Raw genomic sequence first — 17,637 nt, forward strand, 5'->3', positions numbered from 1 at the left:
TTTGAATCTGCAGAAACCCCATAAAGTCAGATATTGTGGCATCTGTCTATAGTTCCAGAACTCCTCTAGTTAGCTGAGGGGCAGAAAGAATCCTCAGAAGCCTTGGGGGCAGAGAGCCTGTCTAATACCCTGATTTAAACACTGAACAAGAGACACAGATTTAAACACTGTTTTGACAATGAGGACTGACACTCCAGGTTGTCTTCTGACCTCCATACCCATGCTTGCATATGGGTCTGCACACACACACACACACACACACACACACACACACACACACACACACACGGAAACACACACACATCACAAAGATGAAAACCAATTATACTGTGTCCGTTTTTGAAAAAAAAGTGTAGTCTTTTTAGCTGTGTTTTCTTTTCTTTCAGTCCCTGACACACACATTAGGTACTCTATAAAGTCCAGAGCGGAGTAATAGTCTCTCTCTCTTTCCTTCTCATTCTTCTTTCTCCTCCCCCTCACCCCTCCTCCTTACCCATCCTCTTCTGCTGCTGCTTCTGCTTTTCCTGACCCTCCTCCTTTTTCCCCCTCCCAATTTTCCTCCTTCTCTTCCTTCTTATCTCTCCCTTCTTTTTTTTTTCTTTCTTTCAAGATAGGGTTTCTCTGTGTAGTTTTGGAGCCTGTCCTGGAACTCACTCTGTAGACCAGGTTGGCCTTGAACTCACAGAGATCTGCCTGCCTCTGCCTCCCGAGTGCTGGGATTAAAGGTGTGCACCACCACCACCTGGCCCTTCTCCTTCTTTTTGATTCTTCCCAGAACACTGTAAAAATGCCATCTTTGCCCTTGTTTTACAAGAAAGAATAAAACTGTAGAATAAAACGCTAAAATGGGGCCCAAGAGATCACTCAGTGGGTAAAGCTGCTTGCTACCATGCCCAACAACCTGAGTTTGATCCCTGGCGCTCACATGGTGGAACGAGAAAACAGATTCCTGCAAGCTGTCTGTTGATTTCCACACACATGTCATGACACAAGCACACATGTGGCACACACACACACACACACACACACACACACACACACACACACTTTTCATTAAAGATTAAAACCCAGTTAAAATGGCTTGCTCTAAATCATATGACCAACAAGGGAAGTGGGATCAAATCTCTGGATAACTGGAGTCCCTGTCCAGCCACTCTCTCTAATTGTTATTTGTCTAGTTAGCATCATTCTAAACGGTAGCGGCACAAACGTCAAATGATTAAACTCCATAGTACTAATAATCATCATATCCTAAGCCAGTGGATCTCAACTTTACTAATGATACAGTTCCTCACGCTGTGGTGAACCCCAATCCTAACATTATTTCATTGCTACTTCATAACTGTGATTTTGCTACTGTCATGAATTATAATATAAATATCTGATATGCAGGATATCTGATATGGGACTCCAAAGAGAATGCAACCCACAGGTTGAGAACCACTGTTCCTAGCTCCTCCTTGGGTCAAAGTCTTGGTTTCCACTGCAAAGAATTTTAACCCTTTAAAGCATCACAGACCTTTGTGAAGATGCTTTTTACCATTGCAACATCACAATGGAGGTCAAGTTTGAGAAGTTACGTACTCAAGACAGAAGGGAGAGAATGAGTAGAGCTGGTTTACACACGGGGCTCTCACAAAATCGAAGTTCTCTGTCCTGACATCTTAAGTGTCAGGCAGCGAGTGAATGAATACAGAAGATATGGTGTTTATACACACTAGGGTTTTAATCAGTCATAAAGGAAAATGAAACAATGATTGCAGACAAAAATGGTTGGAATTGGAGGTCATCATGTTAAGTGAAGTAAGTATTGGATATTCTCTCTGATATATTAAATTTAGGGAAAAGATATAAAGAAGGATACAGTAGGAGAGAAATAGGGAGGAGAATCAATGAAGAGCAAATTTTATTTTAAAAAATCCATAATGAAGTTGAACACTAAAGATGTATGAAAAAACCAACAGAAGGCAATTGTTTCACAGGTCTGATAGGTGACCACTTGTGTATTCCCCGTGCTCTAGCAGATGACTCCACACCCATGCACACTCAAATGGCACTAATTGGACTTTAGGAGAACATGATGTTGGGAGCATGGTGTGTTGGGTGGGTTACAGGGAGAGGGGAAGGGTGGATATGATCAAGACATTATATTCATGCATTAAATTAAAAAATAGAAAGAACAAAATCAGAAAAAAGTTTTAATGGAGGCACTCTGTATAGGTAGATAAGTATCTTTTAAAGCTCAAGATTAAAAATAAAATAAGAAAGTAAAAGGAATATTATGGATATGGGACAGGAAAAGAAGGTGTGAGGGGGAGGTGGTAGTACAGGTGGGAATATTATCAAAGTACATTATATGTACACATGGAAATGAAATGCCCAACCCAGTGCTTTATATATTAACTTTTAATAAAAGTTAATCAAATTTTAAATTCCTATATTTCCGCCATTCCATAATATATCTCAGAAATTAGGTTTGATCAAATTTCCACTTTATGGGTTTAAATATTGACTTGGAAAAGCTCATAAGAACTCAATAATTATTTTGCCAAATTTTCATAAGCAAGATGATACACTTTCTAAGAACCTTCATGGTAGAAGTATATGTGTGTGTGTGTGTGTGTGTGTGTGTGTGTGTGTGTGTGTGTGTGTGTGTGTGTGTGTGTGTTGTGTGTAGGGATGGGGACTGGATTCAAGGCTTTCACATACTAGTCTGATTCTCTACCATTAAGCAATATTTTCAGATCTTAAAGACCACAAGAGAAGTTCACACTAGTCTTATTACCAGGGATGTACGCCTATGCTTTGTCTTCAACAGGAATCCCCCAGCCGCCATATCTGAACAGCATGGGACTGATTGTGTCTGTGTTGCTAAACACAAGCATCCCATTAGCTTGGGTTTTTGTCTTGGTAGTAGGTCTTTCCACAAGCTTACACAAGAGCTCTCAAGAGTTAGGTTCTGACTCTCTGTAGATGGAGTTCTATTTGCTATTGCAAAAGGAATCTTCATCATCCAGGCTCTGGACTGATGCCAAAACTCTGAAGAGTCTGGCAGTGACTTCCCTGCCAAGACTCCCTTTTATTCTCCCTTCCCCCATATCGCTTTTCCCTATTTTCCAGTTCTACTTTGAGCATCATTCTGTTCCCCTTTGTACCGACCCCACACACTGCTCAACTCTTCTATAAATCTTTTCCTTGGTAACTCTTCCTTTCTAACAGGTTGAAATGCAGCACAGCACTCCATAACAATCATACAAATATCTACCAGTCACCCAAAGTGTCTCACCACATCAGGAGAAACAGAAGACATACCCAGTTCCATAATTTACGAACTACTCAACAACATGTACCCTAGATTCAAAAGGATGTGATGGATAGCCTGATTCTGTCGGCTCTCCAAAGGGATATAAGCCATGATGATTTCCCAAATCTGTGCCCTGGGAAGGCTAATAACTCTCTTCAATCATTTACTGTATATTTTTCAAAATGAGAGACAGTCATTTACTCTGGTGAATATCATTTCTCTGCCCCACAGAGGAAGAAATATCATGTTAATACAAACCTTTACTATAAGGTTTGACCTTGTAAGTTAAATGGGGACAGGTTGTAAACCTCTTGTCTTACATAAAATCTAGAGGCTTTTTTCTCAATGAGACTATTGACTCGATAGTTATTAATTCTACTCCATTCCACAAATGCTTATGAAGGAAGGCTTCGTGCAGAGAGCAGAACGCAAGAGCAATGAATACATGGTCACGAAAGAAGTTGAGTTTTTATCGTCACGATGTTTGAAAACCTTGAACTCGTATGTCTCTAGGAGTCACTTTGTCTATTTCAACCCATTTTGTCTTCTCTGTAATGCAGTATTATTTCTTTTCTTTGAAATGTAGAGACTCCATAATCGTCTTTATTGCCTGCCCAGCTTCTCATCTTTGGGATGATAACTGAACCTTTGCTGAAAACAAGAGTCTGAAGTCACCATGACAGTTACCTCTCTCTTGTAAGTACATGGTCTTTAAGACACCACCTGACCCCTCCATGCCATCACTCTCACTATCTCTACCCATACATGCATATATTCTTAGATGCAGTCGTCATGAGCATTACATCAATATCTTTCAAATATTTGGAGCTGGTACCTAGTAAACAATTATGTATTCTATACAATATTTTTTCTATAGCCAAGCATATATCACTGTTATCACATACGTATAATTCTAGCACTCCAAGGCTGGCTAAGGTGGGAGAACCACAAGTTTGAAGCCAGAATGATCTTGACTAAAGAAACAGCATATTCTTTCTGCTGTTCCTTGTATTGGTTTTTAGATAAGGTCTCATATATCCCAGGTTGGCTTTGAACTTGTTACCTAGTGGAGGATGACCTGAGCTGACAATCCCCTGCCTCTGTTTTCTAAGTACTGAGATATCAAGTGTATGCCACCACACCCTCTTTTATGTAGGACCTGGGTTCAAAACCAGGGCTTCTGGCAGGTTAGGCAAACACTTAACCACCTGAGCCATGTCCTCAGCCCTGTTGTTTACTGTTTCACTCCCTCAAAGAATTTCTCTGGATCTTCTCACCTATTGGATGAAGGCAGACAAGTACAGATCCTTTCCTGCTGATGCTCAATGTGGGGTAGGCTTTGGTGGTGGCCAGATGGAATCAGCTGGCCCGAAGGAGGTGATGCCAAGGATTGGAGCCTTTCAGTACGTCTTGGGAGAAGCTGTCTTTGGTCTTGAACAAACATGCATGTGTGTGCATGCACACACACACACACACACACACACACACACACACACACACACACACCTGTGTCTCTGCTCTGGAATGTCCCAGTCACTGAGTTGGCTATACTGTGAGACTAAAGGCAAGGAACAAGCTTAAACCATCTCTCTAGACCTGAGAGGATTCCCTGGTCCCTGTGGATGTAGAGAAACTGGGGGAAGGAAAGCTTTAGAGAAGATGGAAGATAAGAATTAACACCTGAAGTTGTCCTATGACCTCCATACACACACACACACGTTAAGGTGCAGGCATGCACACACACACACACACACACACACACACACAAATATGCACACACACACACACAAAGGAATTTTGTACCACATTTTTACTTGGTTTTTAAATTAAATATACATATGAGTTAGGCATATTTTCATGGTAGAACATGAAATGACTCAGTTGTTAAAAGCATTCACTGCTCTTGCAGAGGACTCAAGCTTGAGTTCCAGCATGCATGTTGAGTGACTCACAACTGCTGGCAACTCTGCTCCAGAGAACTCTGATGTCTACGAGCTCTGTGGGCACCTGCACACTGTGCACATACCCCACACATAGACATAAAAGTGTATCCATAATTAAAATCATAAAAATAATTATTTAAAACATATTTTTACAGTCTCATATTTTATCTTATAATTAAACTATTATTACATATAAATACTATTGATCGGCATTTAAATTGATTCTCTCTTTTCACAAACAATGATGCAGTAAACTTGTTAATTTTTGTACAGTATCTTTCTATCCTTGTAGACTCATACGGACTCGATAAATGTTAATCAGCCAATTGTCAATAAAAATTCTAGGACTATGAAATATGCATGTGTGAGTGATTTTAAGCATATAAAAATGTGGGCTACTGAATATGTATAATTACTCATTAACTTTGATCATTCTCTAAAGTGATTTTTCTCTTAATGATTGTCCTTAGCTAAACTCCTAGGCAAATATTTTCTCCAGATTTTAGTTAGCATTTAAAGACTACTTGTTGTGGTTGGGCCATGAAAGATATGAACCAAGGTGTGAGAGGTTCATATATGGAAGATGGTGATCAAGGCCAATGGAGAGTCTTTCTCAGCACAGTGTGGACCTCCTTATTTCTCAGACAGTAGATGATAGGGTTGCAGAGAGGTGTGACCACCGTGTAGATGACAGACAGCACCTTGTTGAGGTCCATGGACTTGATGCGGCTGGGGCGGCAATAGATGAAGAGAGCCGCTGAGTAGAAGATGCCCACCACTACCAGGTGGGAGGCGCAGGTGGAGAAGGCCTTGCGTCGGGCAGCAGCTGATGGCATCCGGAGGACGGCCATCCCAATGGCTGAATAGGAGGCCAAGGACACCAGGAGCGTTCCGCAGAAGATGACGATGGCCGAGATGAAGTCTACCAGCTCTGTGAGGGCCACGTGGGTGCAGGACAAGTTGAGCAGAGGGGAGACATCACAGAAAAATTGGTTGAGGACATTGGGGCCACAGTAGGTCAGGCTTGCAATGCATTTTGTCTTTATTGCTGAGACCACCAGCCCACCAAACCATGAAGACAAGGCTAAGCCCAGGCATACTTGTGGCCTCATGAGCAGTGGGTAGTGCAGTGGGCGGCAGATGGCCACATAGCGGTCATAAGCCATGGAGGCCAAGAGGGTGCACTCTGTGCAGATGAGAGAGACAAAGAAGAAAAGCTGGGTCATGCAAGTTACAAAGGAAATATGGTAGGGTCCCGTCCACAGCCCCACGAGTAGGGTGGGCATGGTGGCTGACACATAGCACATCTCCAGGCAGCTGAGGTTGCCCAGGAAGAAGTACATGGGCTTGTGGAGCTCGCTGTGACTGCAGATGAGGTAGATGATAAGTGTGTTCTCCAGGAGCGTCAACAGGTAGAGAGTCAGGAAGATGACAAACAGGGTATCCCTTATCCCCAGCCTTGTGGGAAAGCCCAACAATACAAATTGCTGGACTCTGGTCATGTTGGTCAACTCCAGTGAGGTCTCCATCTGTGGAGAGCAAATAACATCGTTCACAAACAAGCACAATGACACAAACTTTGGATTTCACATTTCCTGGAGAAATTAGTGGTGCTGGCAACTGTCCAGAAAGGTAGAGTGTTAGCCAATTTTTGCAAGAAACTCTAGCATGGTTCTTGTCTGTACTGGTTACTTTTCTTGCTGTTATGGTGAAACATGGCTAAGGCAAGTGAAGGCATCAAGAGAGAGCTTATGTAGCTCATGGCTCCAGTGGGGATAAGAGTTTGTTCTGATGGGAAGACATGGCAGCAGGCGGCAAGCTTGACAGCAGGAGTGGGAAGCAGAGGGCAAACCTCCTCAATGGCAAGTTTGAAACAGACAGCAAACTGGAAGTGGATTGGAGTTATGAACTCTCCTTTTTTTTTTTTTTTTTTTTTTTTGGTTTTTCGAGACAGGGTTTCTCTGTGTAGCTTTGCGCCTTTTCTGGATCTCACTCTGTAGCCCAAGTTGGCCTTGAACTCACAGAGATCCGCCTGCCTCCGCCTCCCAAGTGCTGGAATTAAAGGCATGCACCACCACTGCCCTGGAGTTATGAACTCTCAAAGCCCACCACTCAGTGACTTACTTCCTCCTGCCAGCAAGGCCACTCCGCCTAAGTTTTCCCAAGCAGCATCACCAGCTGGTACGAAGTGGTCAATACCTGAGTCTATGGGAGATGTTTTTCATTCAAATCTCCGTACAGGTTCCCTAAATCTGCACACACACACACACACACACACACACACACACACACACACACTAAAATATAATTTTTGAAAGGGGGTCTGCAATATGATCAGTGGGTAATATACTTTTGGCCAAGTCTGATGAACTCATCTTACCCTCTGAGATTCACGTGATAGGAAGGAGCCTGAAACTTTTGACCTTGTAGGAATAATGTCTCCAAATAAAGCAAAAAAGAATAACATTTCCTTGTTGTAATAAGTGAAGCAATGAATGACACACTCTGTACCAAATAAGTAACTAGATCACTTTTATGTATTGCTCTGTAATAAATGTCACCTGTCTAGATGGTTTTTAATTTTCTTTTTAAACGCCACACAAATTTAGTCATACCTATAAATCAAGAGTGTTATAAGACTGTTAGTTTTTTTTCCTTCCAAAAAATATCTCTTTTCTCTTATTTTCTATTGCTGTATTATATTATGGGCCATCCACACAATGTTTACTACTTCTTGTGTGTATGTGTATACATGTAGGGGTGCACATGTAAATGTGGAGGCCAGAGGTCAACCTCACATGTTGTTCAGAAGTAATCTCCCTTGCATTTAAAAAATATGTTTATTTTACGTGTATAAATATTTTTGCCTGCAAATATGAATGTGAATCATATGGCATGCCTGGTACCCATGGAGCCAGAAGAAAGAGCTATGTCCTTGGAGCTGGATTTTCAGATGCTTGTGAGCCACCATGTAGGTATTGGAAATTTTATCCAGGTCCTCTGGAAGAGAAGCAAGTGCTCTTAATTACCGAGCTAGCTCTCATACACACCTCCAAGTGCTTTTAAGACAGAGTTGCTCAAAGAGCCCCAGGGATCTCCCTGTATCCATCTCCTTACAGTTGAGATCACAAACATGCACCGTCAATGACCAGGTTCTCCTGTTGAACATGGGTCCTAATGCTTGCAAGACAAGCATTTTACTGGTTGATCCAAGCTCCAAAGATCAATGTTGATGCTGTTTGTTGCTTTTCTTTCTCTTTCCTTGCTGGCAAGATCCTTTGCAAGCAACTAACATCCTTGTGTACAGTATCTCTCAGAATCAGGGAGTCCCACAACAACTGACACACTATTTATCAGAAAGTTTGAAAATTGTGGAATGCAGCCAATCTTTTTGATTGTAATACATAGGCACACACTATTTCCTCACTGTACCATTTGAGACTATCATAGTTCATACAAAATATTATTGATGCAAACAATGCTTAGAACCTACTAATAAAAAAACCCCTTTAATCCATGAGTTCCTCCTGAATGTCAGGACCATATTAAAAGCCTAGTTATTTTCTGCTCTTGTAGGAAGATAAAAGGCTCAAAGTGGCAAATCTTTTGCTCTAATTCACAGTCTGGGAGTGAAATGGTCAGGAAGCTGACCCAATATGATCTTGTTTCAGCACTGTGTAAATTCCATTGTCTCCCATCATCATACTCAAGACAGGGGAACCCAAGCACTCTTCCACCTCAGAGACTTGGGGATTAGAGCTAAAAAGTCCTCCTCAGTGCAGAGAATCATGGAGAAAATTAACTCAGACATTTACTGAAGTTCTTAGGTATTAGTCATTGACTTGGGATGCTGGTTTGTGTGTGTGTGTGCATGTGCGTGTGCGTGTGTGTGTGCGTGTGCATGTGCGTGTGCGTGTGTGTGTGTGTGTGTGTGTGTGTGTGTGTGTGTGTGTGTGTGTGCATAAGTGGAGGTCAGAGGACAGCTTCCAGGAGCCTGTTCTTTCCTCTATCACATGGATCCTAGGAATTAAACTTCATCATCAGTCTTGGTGGCAAATAACTTTAGCCATAGAGCCATCTTGCCAGCCAGCCTCTAGTTGTATTTATTCTTTGAGAATTTCAAACTCAATATATTTTGAAAAAAACAATAGGCCAGAGGCAGTGGGTGAGTCCACAGAAACACTGTCTTCTGGACACAGTGGAGCAGTTGTGACAGCATGCCTGAGACCGGTGTAAGCTCAAGCTGGGCAAATTCCCAATGAGAAGAGGGGGGTTGGGCATGAAGTCTCACCCCCAGGAGAGGAGCTGTTGGCAACTGATGGCTTCTGAGAAGGGGGCGAGGGTCTCAGTTTTTGTTAAGAGTGTAGGTCCTGTAAGTTGGCCATGCTCCAGTGGAAGGCCACACATACAAGAATGCATGGGCAAAACAAATGAGGTTTAATTGGTGGAAATACAGAAGAGGAGAGTAAAGGGGACACAAAATCGGGTGGGTAGGAAAGTCAGAGTAGATCCGGGAGGAGTTGGGGAAGGGTGAATACGATTAAAAGAGCCTACGAAGTTCTCAAGGGACTAGTCCAAATTTTAAAAATAAAAATAGACTTTAGATACGAATAGAGTTCTCAAAAGAAGAAATACAAACGGCCTAGAAATATTTTTTAAACTTTCGATGTCCTCGGTGATCGGGGAAATGCAAACTAAACTACTTTAAGATTTCATCTTACCCCAGTCAGAATGGTTAAGATTTTTTAAAAAGTTGTGCAACAAATGCTGTCACGGCAGCGGGGAGAGGGAAACATCGATCCGCTCTTGGCGAATGTGTAAAGTAGTGCAGCTACTGTGGAAATCAACATGGAGGTTCCTCAAAAGGAGAAAAATAGATCTATCATAAGACACAGCCATACTAATCCCTGGAATTTTCACTAAGACTGTACCTCCTACTACAGTGATATTTGCTCATCCAAGTTCATTCACAATAGCCAAGAGAAGATGTTTGAGACAGATCCTCTTGGGAGTCTGAGGGGCAGGAATTGTGAGGAATGTTGGACATGCAGGGCTTGTTACTATTTTTATTCTTATTACAGAGAGTCAGTTTCTCGAGGATCCAGATTTGGAAACATTGGGGAACATTTGATTTTAAGGTTCTAGGCCAAGCATAAAGGTCATGAGTTAACCAAGTCCTAGAGACATGGAAGAGCTGGGTAAGGTTCTGATGTGAATCCAGCGGTCCACAGTTGTCAGGCACTAAAGCTCCCATTCCAGACAATAGCTCCTGGCTATCATACAATCATTTTTCCTTTGCCTTTGAACCAAATGGTCCAAAGTCCATCTGCATTCCATGACAAAGGATATGACTTTGGATTTTCCCACAGTCTTTCAACAATTTTCAAACCACTATGATGGGTACCATTTTTCTTTTCCTCATGCAATTATTGAGATTATATTACAAAGCATAGCCACATGGGTGGTAGCTACTGTTCATATTTTTATTGAAGTTCACGTCAGTGTCCACTGTGGTTCAATGGATCTATCTTTTGCTCCAATCGAGGTCTTTTCTCTGACTGAGCACTAGTCTGGTCTGAAGAAGCTATTTTTTTAATTTCTTAATGAAAACGAGATTCTCAAGAAATTGAGTTTGAATTCTAGTGGTAATCTTAAACAAGAGTCCTGATGCGGTGAGTTTCTAGTTCCTGGAGTAGAAATTGTCTTCAGTAGTTAAAAAGGTCACTTAGCGCTGTGGAGATACGTTAGCCTGTAAAGTGCCTGCTGTACATGCACGAGGACCTGAGTTTGGATCCCATCACCTGTGTCAAAACTGGGTGTTGTGGTGTGAACCTGTATCCCTAGCCCTGGGAGAGGAACATAGAGGATGGATACCTGGAGCTCCCCAGCCAGATTAGCCAGTTGCTCATCTCCAGGTTTAGCTAGAGAATCTGTCTCAAAACTCAAGGTGGAGAGAAATAGTAGAAGACACCCTACATGAATTCAGACTTCCACAAAACTTATCTAACACACACACACACACACACACACACACACACACACACCAAAACAAAAACAAAAACAAGCAAGCAAACAAACAAACAAAAACTTCCCAGGTTGATTACTGGGTGAGGGAAATTGTTTGCATTCTCAGGAGCTTGTGACGTGGTCTCCTCCAGTGGTCTTTCCCCTCCACTGAGATTCCTTACACTCCGCTCCCGTCACAATCTACCTCTGACCTTGTAGTACCCACTCCACACTCTCCTCTTGCATGGATTCTTCTTGTGGCTACATAATCTGATTGCTGACCCAGGAGTACTTATATTTCCCTATACGACCATTAGAAAGACTGTAAGTGCACCCCCAAAGGACCACCACAGCACCCTGAATCCAAAGAGCTAGAACACATAAAAACTGATTCAACTGAAAATACATGTGTGGGCCCTGTGCTTTCTTCCAACAGTTTCTCTATATAGTAAGGAGATACAGTGATGAAGGAGAAATGATTCTACTACCTAGAAGAGTTGGGGCCATGATGCTTTCTATTTACTTCCTTGAGCATTTCATGCCTCAATGTCTTTTTAATAAGATACTAGAAGCTAAAGAGATGGCTTAGAGGTTAAGAGCGCTTACTGTTTTTGCAGAGGATCTGAGTTCAGTTCCTAGCACCCATGTCAGGCAGCTCACAAACACATGTGACTCTAGCTCCAAGTGACCTGACCCCCTCTTCTGGCCTCTGCAAGTGTGGCACATGAGCTTACCCCAGGCCTAGACACAGACACAGAGATGGACACACACACACACACACACACACACACACACACACTAAATTTTTATAGTTAAAAACGTAGAGACATTAATATGCATCTTGAATTGTTTTTTTCCACTATTGATAAAGCGGGAATGTAATGTGGAGACCACTTGGGTGTCTGAGTTACAAGGAATATATCTGTTCTGAACAAAATAGAAGTCTTCAATGGCCTATAGCTCCATTCATTCCATTGGCATTTAAGAAGCAGAGTCATTAGCTGAAATACTGGCTGCTGATGAGTTCTGGAAAAGGGATCATCATTATCTTCAGTTTTGTTCCTACTGAGATGCCCAACTGGTTCCAGCGAATAGTTTTTAAAACAACATGAATGTTTGAAAGGGAATTATAAGGAGAAGAGGGTTAATAGGGATAAGAGGGACATTGGAGAGGATAGGGCTGTTACAATAATCAGAATCCACTTTAAATTTGTAAAAATTGTTAAAAAACAAACTCAATAAAAAGTAGAGAACTAAGGATGTACCCAAAAATACAATGCATTAGGAACTACATGCACAATGACGTACAGCTGCACTTGATTCTACAAGCATTGGAAGAGCTATTTATTACTCTAGGAAAGTTGGTCAATGTACTTAATCTTGTTGGTCTATTCTGGGATGTAGGAGTGCCCAGTTTTCCCTAGAATGAGCTTAATCCATTCAATAGTAAGGACTTCATGCCAGCCCTCTTTTGGGTGGTATAACATCACAGTTAACATTTTTGAAGTCAGACAGGAAGTCTCTCCCACCCTAACTGGTCATTAGGAAGCCACTTAGATGGGGTATGTGTTGTTACTAATATTTAACTTCTAGATGTAACTATTGTTACCACCTCTTCATCCATTCTTCTGATGCTTAAATTTCTTTACGTCTCCAAAACCAGTCAGTATCTGTGTGCCAGAGGTGTTCACCGAGGCTCCTTGCTTTCACCCCCCAAAGGACAACGCTGGAGCATCTCACCTGGCGGTTGAAGGTAGCAGGTACCGATCCTTCCTCACAGGTGGGATCAGGAGCCTCTGATACTCAGCCACTGCCTAGAGCACATGCCAGGAAACAGGAGAACAGCCCTTCAGGGCATCTCGGGAGGAGCTGCTCCTGGTCCTGTAACAATCCTGCCAACCATACCTCCAATTCTCTTTGTGGCTCCGGAGTCTCTGAGGTGCTGGAGGTACTGCCTGCACTAAAATGAGGAGGCAGGGGCACAGCCTTAGAACGAAGCTCTGGACCTCAGAGACTTCCCTGGCCCCTGAGGATTCGGAGGAGTGGTAGGAAAGAAAGCATTTTACTGACACATTTTAGAGATTGAAGTAGAAAGGTCTGCAGACCACTCTTGATTGGAGTTATTTAAAAACATGTGTAGGTGTGGTTATCTGAGGGGTGGGGGGCATGTGCATGCAAATGCAGATGCCTGAAGTGGCCACAAAAAATGCACTGGAGCTGGAGTAACAGGCAGTTGTGAGCCACCTAACCTAGGTACTGGCAGCTAAAGTTGGGCCCTCTGCATAAGCAGTTTGTGCTCTCAATTTCTGGGCCATCTCTCCAGACCCACGTGGGTCTCACCCAATGTAAAGACTATACTTGGAGGTGAAGTATGTAAGTGTGCAAAGAAACTGGTCCATCTTTCAGTTGACTGATCTTTAGTATGGAGAAACATGCCACCATGGAATATACAACCTGTTTATCTACAGGGGTATAACCTGTTTAAGGAAACATGGTTGGTGCTGAAGACACAAGAAAGAATGTAACAGTTCAGACAAGGGGGTAAGTCTTAAGTATTCCTGCCATAAAAGTAACTATGTGCATAATTAATACAGGCCAACTAATATAAAAGACACGGAATCAAAGTTTATTGGAAAGAGGAAAGAGAGCATCATGGAGTGGGAGGAAGACAAGGGAAGGTCATGAGGGGTGAACACGCTCACGTACATTATATACATGCAAGAAAATGCTGTAATGAAGCCATTTTGTGCAATTAATATATGCTAATATGGTTTTTAAAGCTTTATTATTACGTACTTATACATTACTGTGTGTATGTGCACATGAGTGCGGGTACCTATGGAGGCCAGAAGAAGGTGACAGATTCTCCCAGAGTAATAGTTATAGGCTGTTGCGAGTTGCTTTATGTGTGGTTGCTGGGAACTGAACTCAGGTCCTCAGCAAAAGCAGCAAGCACCCTTAACCACTGAGCCATCTGGCCAGCCCCTTATTTGATTTATAGTTTTCCCCCGTTATTTGATTTTTTAAAAATTTAACATTGAGGGGCTGGAGAGATGGCTCAGAGGTTAAGAGCACTGACTGCTCTTCCAGAGGTCCTGAGTTCAATTCCCAGCAACCATATGGTGGCTCACAACCATCTGTAATGAGATCTGATGCCCTCTTCTGGCCTGCAGTCATACATGCTGTATACATAATAAATAAATAAATCTTTAAAAAAAAAGATAAAACGATTTTCTAAAAAAAAAAAAAAAATTTAACATTAATACCCACCATAACACACCAAAAAATCTTTTTTCTTTTTATTTAAAAGAATGTTGGTTATCTCACAATTAATTTGTTTAATTCGCCCATCATTAGACATTTGGTTGCTTCTAAACTGCAAATGGTAAAGCAACAAGGATTCTGCACCCCTAGTTACCTGCATTCAGTTAAAATGTCTCACTCTTCTAGGAATAAAATGATGGATGCTCAAGCTACATTCCCTGGGTTATGACTTAAGAAATGGATCACCAGCCATGAACACATAATATCTGTCTTATTTTCTGTTGGAATTTGCTGATTTCTCCTTAGGTATTTCAGATTTAGTTATTGCTTGGTGTGTGACTATCACATATTAAATGGAAAATGTTTTATTCTATTTTTCTTTGTAGTTAAACGTTTATGGAGTTTTGGAGCCAAGAAATATTTGTACTTCTTTTTTCAATGGGTTGGGGATCAAATCCAGGGCCTGTGCATGCTATGATAGAGGTCTACCACTGAGTTATATCCCCAGACCTCAAGGGATGTTTGATCCAGAGAGAGAGGGGTCCACAGTTGGAAGACCATGGTCAAGGCCAGTGGAAGGTCTTTTGTAGCACAGCGTGGACCTCCTTATTTCTCAGACAGTAGATGATAGGGTTGCAGAGAGGTGTGACCACCGTGTAGATGACAGACAGCACCTTGTTGAGGTCCATGGACTTGATGCGGCTGGGGCGGCAATAGATGAAGAGAGCCGCTGAGTAGAAGATGCCCACCACTACCAGGTGGGAGGCGCAGGTGGAGAAGGCCTTGCGTCGGGCAGCAGCTGATGGCATCCGGAGGACGGCCATCCCAATGGCTGAATAGGAGGCCAAGGACACCAGGAGCGTTCCGCAGAAGATGACGATGGCCGAGATGAAGTCTACCAGCTCTGTGAGGGCCACGTGGGTGCAGGACAAGTTGAGCAGAGGGGAGACATCACAGAAAAATTGGTTGAGGACATTGGGGCCACAGTAAGACAGACTGGCGATGCATGTTGTTTTGGCCACTGAGACCACCAGCCCACCAAGCCATGAAGACAAGGCTAAGCCCAGGCATACTTGTGGCCTCATGAGCAGTGGGTAGTGCAGTGGGCGGCAGATGGCCACATAGCGGTCATAAGCCATGGAGGCCAGGAGGGTGCACTCTGTGCAGATGAGGACTATAAAGAAGAAGAGCTGAGTCATGCAGAGTGTAAAGGAAATATGGTAGGGTCCCATCCATAGCCCCACAAGTAGGGTGGGCATGGTGACTGACACATAGCATATCTCCAGGCAGCTGAGGTTGCCCAGGAAGAAATACATGGGCTTGTGGAGCTCACTGTGACTACAGATGAGGTAGATGATGAGTGTGTTCTCCAGGAGCGTCAGCAGGTAGAGAGTCAGGAAGACAGCAAATAGGGCATCTCTTATGTCCAGCCTAGTGGACAATCCCAGCAAGATGAACTGCTGAACTCTAGTCATGTTGGCCAACTCCAGGGACCTCTCCATCTGTAGAGAGACAAACCATTTGTTAACATGTGTCCTTCAGAAGCATCATAGTAAAAGTAATTAGAAGGCTGTTCACAACGATTTGAGCCTCTAGTGCTTAGTCATATCAACATCTGTCGAAACTGGCTAAGAGAAAGATTCTTCATCTTCTTGAGATGAATGCTGCAGCTGGTGATTTTAATGTATACAAAGAATGTGACCATCTGAACATTCAGAGGATAAATTTTGCTTCCTGTGAAATTAAGTGAAGGAAATGATTGACATTTGTTATGCTAAATATTTTATAATTATTTTCATTTCAGTTTTTAAAAAAGTATTATTCCCAGGTTGTTCCTCTACACACCAATTTAGGAATATTCTTTAAAATCCAGAAACATTAACTGCTATCTCTGATGTTCTAAAACTGGGTTTAATCTACAGCCATACTATCCTGAATGGGCCTGATCTCATCTGAAACGGAGCTCCTTTTTTCTTAAAGTGATTTTTATTTTACAGAATTGCATTATGCTGTAGGTATCAAAACGATTACGCCAAGAGATAAAAAGTTTTGTTCTGAATAATATTGTTGGAATTCTAAGAAAGTTGGCATCTCATTTAACAGAAGTTTGGAGATTCCATTGTATAGGCCCAATCAGTGTGGTCAAATATACAATATTTACTTACATTTTGTATAGTGTTGCAATTGGTTGGAGGTTGGAGATTCTATTGGTTGCACCCAATGTAGATGATCATACTTCCTCATCATTCACATACTGCTGTTTAGGAGGAAGCTGGGAGATACACAGGGATTATGGATGCAATCTGGGGTACCCATCCAGATCACAAAAACCTCTAAGATCTTTTACTTTACGTCAGAAACATGTCATGATGACTTTGCTATTTTATTCAGCACTATTAAGTTCTGGTATGACTTAGTTATTCTTTGTTTTTTCAAGTTTTTTGTTTTATTTAATCTGTGTGACCAGTACCCGCATGCATGTCTATGTATCACATGCATGCAGTGTCCACAGAGGCCATAGAGGGCATCGAATCCCCTGGAACTGGAGCTACAGACGTTTGTGAGCTGCCATGTGGGTACTGGGACTTGAACCAGAGTCCTCTGGAAGAGCAACCAGTGCTTTTAACTGCTGAGCCATGTTTCTAGCACCCCTGACTTAGTTTTAAATGGCATAGTTATAGTCTTTGCCTCTGTCACACATGGTAAGTGTAGGGACTCAGGGAGGTACATCACAGCCCAAGATGACCCAGCCAGGAAGCTGCTGTAGCTCATTTCAACTCCATTCCTGTGTTAATTCCATCGGATGACATTACCCATCCTGAAAGCCAAGAGCAGAACAGTCTCCAATGTCCAAGACATAGTCTAGAGATCCAGAAAATTATACAATTTTAGAGTCCTTCTTGCTTTAGAGTATCGTGCATAGATTCCGCTTGGTGGAATTAAGCTCCTGTGATGAATTAGACACCCTAGCAGTTGTCTTCTTCTTCTTCTTCTTCTTCTTCTTCTTCTTCTTCTTCTTCTTCTTCTTCTTCTTCTTCTTCTTCTTCTTCTCCTCCTCCTCCTCCTCCTCCTCCTCCTCCTCCTCCTCCTCCTCCTTTTTCTTCTTCCTATTCTTCTTTC

The 17,637-nt window shown here is 42.3% G+C and overlaps 3 protein-coding genes across 3 annotated transcripts in view; 1 reads left to right on the plus strand and 2 right to left on the minus strand.

Moving 5' to 3' along the window:
- Positions 1-17,637, plus strand: part of LOC131926295 (olfactory receptor 10A7-like) — a 59,529-nt gene that overhangs the window by 34,573 nt on the left and 7,319 nt on the right. Inside the window, exon 2 of the mRNA XM_059281641.1 lies at positions 3,865-4,000. The gene's annotated coding sequence lies outside the window, so the exon portion shown is untranslated. The remainder of the gene's footprint in view (positions 1-3,864; positions 4,001-17,637) is intronic.
- On the minus strand, positions 5,838-6,782 carry LOC131926339 (olfactory receptor 6Z7-like). The gene has a single exon (XM_059281701.1). It carries the CDS (start codon positions 6,774-6,776, stop codon positions 5,838-5,840), a length of 939 nt encoding a protein of 312 aa, XP_059137684.1. The 5' UTR covers positions 6,777-6,782.
- LOC131926323 (olfactory receptor 6Z7-like) lies at positions 15,081-16,019 on the minus strand. Its single transcript, XM_059281675.1, has one exon. It carries the CDS (start codon positions 16,017-16,019, stop codon positions 15,081-15,083), a length of 939 nt encoding a protein of 312 aa, XP_059137658.1.

Source organism: Peromyscus eremicus, chromosome 1 (genome assembly GCF_949786415.1).
Source record: "Peromyscus eremicus chromosome 1, PerEre_H2_v1, whole genome shotgun sequence".
Lineage (NCBI taxonomy): Eukaryota > Metazoa > Chordata > Mammalia > Rodentia > Cricetidae > Peromyscus > Peromyscus eremicus.

Coding starts and splice junctions, on each gene's coding strand:
- LOC131926323 (XM_059281675.1), bottom strand. CDS start 16,019: ATGGAGAGGTCCCTGGAGTTGGCCAACATGACTAGAGTTCAGCAGTTC.
- LOC131926339 (XM_059281701.1), bottom strand. CDS start 6,776: ATGGAGACCTCACTGGAGTTGACCAACATGACCAGAGTCCAGCAATTT.